Raw genomic sequence first — 6000 nt, 5'->3', positions numbered from 1 at the left:
ATATGCATATGATGTGCGTGCATGAGCATGAACACACCCAGCGCATATATATACTGGTCTAGGGGCCGCGCCTTCTGCAACCTCGGCCGCGTCACTGTCGTTCTCGCTATAGTCTCCCGGCAGCTTGCAGCAGCGCTGTTGTCGTTGGCGCTCCATGGCGCTCCGGCTGCCTCGCCGCGACACCGTTGTCATTGTCGATGGCGCATCCGTAGCCTCCGGCAGCCTCGCAGCGGCGCTGTTGGTGGTGGCGGCCGCTCGTAGTCGATCGTGAGGATGCGGACGGCGGTGATCTCGGTGCAGATACGGGCTCCGGCGTTGTGGAGATCGGCATGTCATCCCCCAGCCCGGGCATGCATGAGCTCTGGCGGCAGTGGGGATACGTCGGCGTCGGCGGCGCGCCATCTTGGCTTGGGTGCAGCTTGCTCGATGGCCACGGCTCGGGCATAGAGCTCAGACCATCTTATATGGCATGACGTCGGGCTGCGGCGGCCGGCGGTGTCTTGATGGCGACGGAGGTTGTGGACGCATAGTTGCGTCGATGAACTCGATGGCCATCTGCGCATCATGGGCGCGAGCCATCGGCGATGGCCTTCGGCCATGATGGCACCTTGTTAGCAACGGACTTGCGCCTGGACTCTGCATGCAAGACTCTGTATGCAACGTCGTGCGCGAACGGCCCGCACTCCGCACGCTCACCACGCGACGTCGTGTGCGAACGGCCCATCCTCCTCGCTCTCCGCACGACTCGGCGCGCCGCGACTCCGTCTCTCCTGTAATCCAGGCCGATTAGTTAGCCCGCATTCCTGAGCTGTACATGTATATATTGTACACCAGAGATCAATAGATCTTGTGGTTAATTCAATTCATCTTTACATGGTATCAGTTACCTCTCTATCCACAAATTCCGCTGCTTCTTCTCATCCGAGCGACGCCATGGCCTCCCCTGCTTCCTTTGGATCCTCCAGCCCTCATTCTGACATCGCTGCTCCTCAATCTGCGCCGATCGCCGTTGTGCAGCAGGTTAACATCCGTTCCATTGTCCCTGTCCTTCTCGACCTCGCCGACTCCAACTACAGCCAGTGGCGCTGCTTCTTCGACTCCGTCCTCGGCAAGTTCGGACTCAAGGAGCACGTCACGGCTCCTCCGCCCATGGCGCAGCGCGACGCTGACTGGCGTCAAGCCGACTGCTGCGTCACCAATTGGATCTACACCGCCCTCATCAAGGTTGTCTTCGACATCGTCTACAAACCACGCGCCTCGTCCTTCACAATCTGGACGAACATTGAAGGCCTGTTCCGCGACAACGAGCTGCAGTGCACGGTGTACCTGGAGGCCGAGTTCAGGACTCTCCAGCAAGGCGACCTGTCCATGACTGAATACTGCTCTTGCCTGAAGCAACTCGCCGATAATCTCCATGATGTCGGCCAGCCGGTGTACGAGCCGAGCCAAGTGCTGAACCTCCTTCGTGGCCTCAACACCAAGTACCGCCACGTCAAGCAGGTAATCACCTCGAAGTTCCCTCCTCATACAATCATGAGTGCACGGTCGTACCTTCTCCTGGAGGAGATCCAGCTGCAACATGATGCGAAGATGGAGGCTGGGCAAGCATTCCTCGCTGGCCATGGCGGATCCGGCACCTCCTCAGGCTCCACCGACAACAGCAACAACTCCCGCTCCAAGTCAAAGAACAAGCGCCGCGGCCGCGGGTACGGCTCCTCCTCCAGCGGACCCTTGGCCAACCCCAGCAACGGCGGTGGCGGCGGCCCTCAGCAACGCCCATAGCTACCAGCTGCACCGTGGTCCCAGGGATATAATCCCTGGACTGGACTGGTCCAGGCTTGGCCCGTCCCCTTTCGGGCGCCGGGCGCCGATCTCCTGGGTCCCCGCCCACCGTTCTCGGCCCAGCAGGCGATGACGGCCCACCACCAGGCTACCCTTCCTGCGTCGTCGGAGAACTCCAACCATGGCCCATAGGGCTAGGACCCGAGTGCCCTCTACACCGCGCTGAACACTGCCGGCGTCTCAACGCCGCCACCCAGCGCCAGCGAGTGGTACCTTGACACAGGGGCTTCGTCGCACATGTCGTCTGCATCTGGTACTCTATCATCCCCCTCCCCTCTACCCTTTTCCACCTTTGTTACTGTCGGAAATGGTGCTCGGCTGCCTGTAACGCATACGGCCTCCACCACAATTCCAACATCCTCTTCTTCCGATTTGCATCTTAGAAACATTCTAGTTACACCCTCTCTGATCAAGAACCTGATTTCTGTCAAACAACTCACTCGAGATAATAATGTTTCCATTGAATTTGACCCGGCTGGTTTCTCGATAAAGGATCTTCCAACCCAAATGGTGAAGCTCCGATGTGAGAGTTCAGGTGATCTTTACCCACTGCGGCTGCCACAACACCACTCCCTCACTGCAGTTTCTTCAGCGTCGGTGGCATTGTGGTATCTCCGTCTTGGGCGCCCTGGCTCCTGTCCTCTTCAGCAGGTTCTTTAAGGATTCAATTTTGTTTGTAATAAATCCATGCCTCACACTTGTCATCACTGTCAGCTTGGCAAGCATGTGAGGCTCCCGTTCAGTTCCTCTGAAATACAAACTTATTTCCCTTTTCAATTAATTCATTCCGATGTTTGGACCTCGCCAGTTTATAGTCACTCCGGTTACAAATACTATATCGTGCTTCTTGATGATTACACGCATTATATTTGGACGTTCCCGGTGCGGCAAAAGTATGAAGTGTTACCAATCATTCGGTCCTTCTTCTCCTACGTCCATACACAATTTCGCCTGCCCATACTCGCCCTCCAGACAGATAATGGCATAGAGTTCGACTCGATTGCCATGCGCCAGTTTCTCGCCGCGCACGGCACTGTCTTTCGCCTTTCATGCCCGTATACTTCACAGCAAAATGGGAAGGCCGAGCGAGTTTTACGAACCATTCACGATTGTGTACGTACTCTACTGATTCATAGTGCAGCTCCCCTAATGTTCTGGGCAAAGGCCTTGAACACGGCGACATACCTGATCAACAGGCGCCCCTGCCACACCTCCGACTCGACGACACCGCATCATCTCCTCCTCGGCACACCGCCCTGATAGGACGAGCTGCGAGTCTTTGGCTGCCTGTGCTACCCCAACATGACGGCTACCACGGCACACAAGCTCAACCCCCGCTCGGTACACCTCCAGGCATGTGGTCTTCATCGAGAACACCTTCCCGTTCCGCGTGACCAGTACGACTACGCTGGCTCCACCAACACCGATCGACGACCCCGACACGGTTGTTCCGCACCATCCGGTGCCAACGTCCCAGGGACAGCGATGGCATCCACCCTCACCGCACCAGCACTCTCTGCAGCTGCCAACGCCGGACGAACCGTCCCCGCCCCAGTCGCCCTCATCCTCAACGTCCAGCCCAGCAACACCGTATGACACAACAACTGCTGCCCCGGCACCGGCCCACCGTATGACACAACTACTGCTGCCCCGGCACCGGCCCAGACTGAACCACCCGCACCGGCACGAATGCACCACATGGTGACTCGAGCTCGAGCAGGTGTTGTCAAGCCTAACCCGAAGTATGCACTGTCAAGCTCAGCTGCGATCTCCCCAATACCCTCCTCTGTTCGAGCTGCTCTCAAGGATCCAAACTGGCGCGAGGCTACGCTAGCTGAGTTCAATGCTCTACAAGCCAACAACACGTGGACATTGGTAGCCCGTCCCGGAGACGCTCGGGTCATCACTGTCAAGTGGGTGTTCACCCACAAACGGAACTCCGATGGATCCCTAGCTCGGTACAAGGCCAGATGGGTAGTTCGGGGTTCCACCAATGACCTGGGATCGACTTCGGCGAAACTTTCTCCCCGGTCATGAAACCTGCAACAATCCGGACAGTGCTCACGTTGATCGCGTCCAAGAACTGGCCGGCTCACCAATTGGATGTTTCAAATGCCTTTCTCCATGGCAACATCCAAGAACGAGTGTTCTGTCAGCAGCCAACTGGTTTCGAGGACACAACGAGGCCACAAGATGTCTGCCTTCTGAGTCGCTCCCTGTATGGTCTACGACAGGCACCACGAGCTTGGTTCGAGCGCTTCGTCAAGCACGTCACCACCTTCGGATTCCAGCAGTCACGCTCCGACTCGTCCCTGTTCATCTTCAAACCAGGCCACTCGATGGCATACCTGCTACTATATGTGGATGATAAGGTTCTCTCGGCCTCCTCAACGTCCCTGCTCCAACATATCATCGCCAGCCTCAGGACAGAATTTGCCATGAAGGATATGGGTCCGGTCAGCCACTTCCTCGGTATTCATGTGCAACGCTCAGCGACAGGGTTCAAGCTATCACAAACAGCATACGCCGTCGAGCTCCTAGAACGCGCTGGAATGGTCAATTGCAAGCCAGCACCGACACCCGCCGACACCAACCCAAAATTGTCCAGCGAGGATGGTGCACTGATCAAGGATGCATCCTGGTACCGCAGTATGGCTGGGGCTCTCCAGTACTTGACCCTCACTCGGCCATATGCCGACCAACAAGTGTGCCTCCACGTGCATGCGCCCAGGGACAGCCACACAGCACTGCTCAAGAGAATTCTTCGGTATATCAAGGGAACAACATCCCTCGGCCTCCATATTCATCGCATGGACACGCTAACAATCACCGCATACACAGATGCCGACTGGGCGGGGTGTCCGGACACCCATCGATCGACGTCCAGGTTTTGCATCTACCTCGAAGACTCGCTGGTGTCCTGGTCATCCAAGAGGCAGACCACCGTGTCGCGCTCCAGCGCCGGAGCAGAATACCGAGGAGTCGCTAACGCTATGTCCGAGTGCTCATGGCTGCGCCATCTGTTGGGTGAACTGCACTGCAACGTACACAAGGCGACAGTGGCATATTGTGACAACATCTCAAGTGTGTATATGGCTAGGAATCCAGTTCATCACAGACGCACGAAGCACATCGAGTTGGACATTCACTTCGTTCGGGAGAAAGTGGCACTCGGCAAGCTCCGCGTCCTCCAGATTCCAAGCGCAAGGCAATTTGCAGATATATTCACGAAAGGACTACCAATGTCGTTGTTCGAGGAGTTTTGTTCCAGTCTATGCGTCGGTGAGACAACGGCTGCGACTGCTGGGGGGTGTTAGCAACGGACTTGTGCCTGGACTCTGCATGCAAGACTCTGCATGCAACGTCGTGCACGAACGGCCCGCACTCCGCACGCTCACCACGCGACGTCGTGTGCGAACGGCCCGTCCTCCTTGCTCTCCGCACGACTCGGCGCGCCGCAACTCCGTCACTCCTGTAATCCAGGCCGATTAGTTAGCCCGCTCTCCTGAGCTGTACATGTATATATTGTACACCAGAGATCAATAGATCGTGTGGTTAATCCAATTTGTCTTTACACACCTGATCGACAGCACCCTTCAAGCTTTTGGCTTTTGGCCGTGGCATCTCAATACGGCCCCCATCTCCACATGATGCATGCATGCGTACGTAGATGGTCCGTGGGAGGGAAGGGATCCAAAATAGAATGAAATCAATCTATACCATTGGTGAGCAGGAGGGCCATATGAGGTCCTTCCTCTTGCCAAGTTCCGAGCGGATGGCAGCGCGGCGCCATCCACAGACCTTGGCGTCGTCGCCGTTGTCTTGTCAACGCAGTCCTGCGGATGCTTGCCCGCCATCGGAGGCGTTGCTCGTCGTTGAAGCGCCGCCATGAAGAGAGTCGTTGACGATCACCTGTGCTTGCCGTCGGGGTTGTCGTTGGCATCACTGTCCTTTGTCATCATTGGCCCCGCCTCTGGCAGCCTCACGGTATCGGCGTCGGCGTCGGCCTTGCGCTGTCATCCATCTCGGCAACCTCGTAGCGTCGGTGGCGGCGGCAAGATCGTCATCTCCTGCGCCTCCGGTAGTCCTGCATCCTCCTCGTCAGCTCGCAGGCGATCCTGGGCATCCCTCGATGGCTCGATGCATACGGAGGTGATC

The 6000-nt window shown here is 57.1% G+C and overlaps 2 protein-coding genes across 2 annotated transcripts; both read left to right on the top strand.

Annotated features, from left to right (window-relative positions):
- The first annotated feature begins 933 nt into the window (after window positions 1–933).
- LOC112873055 lies at window positions 934–1782 on the top strand. The gene has a single exon (XM_025936086.1). The coding sequence runs from the start codon at window positions 934–936 to the stop codon at window positions 1780–1782; it is 849 nt and encodes a 282-aa protein (XP_025791871.1).
- A 1545-nt stretch (window positions 1783–3327) lies between these two features.
- Window positions 3328–5159, top strand: LOC112873054 (uncharacterized mitochondrial protein AtMg00810-like). Its single transcript, XM_025936085.1, has 2 exons — window positions 3328–3432; window positions 4077–5159. The coding sequence occupies exons 1-2, from the start codon at window positions 3328–3330 to the stop codon at window positions 5157–5159; spliced, it is 1188 nt and encodes a 395-aa protein (XP_025791870.1).
- The last annotated feature ends 841 nt before the right edge of the window (window positions 5160–6000 follow it).

The sequence above is a fragment of the Panicum hallii genome, chromosome 9, assembly GCF_002211085.1.
Source record: "Panicum hallii strain FIL2 chromosome 9, PHallii_v3.1, whole genome shotgun sequence".
In the NCBI taxonomy this organism is placed as follows: domain Eukaryota; kingdom Viridiplantae; phylum Streptophyta; class Magnoliopsida; order Poales; family Poaceae; genus Panicum; species Panicum hallii.
This window is presented reverse-complemented; position numbering and strand designations above follow the sequence as displayed.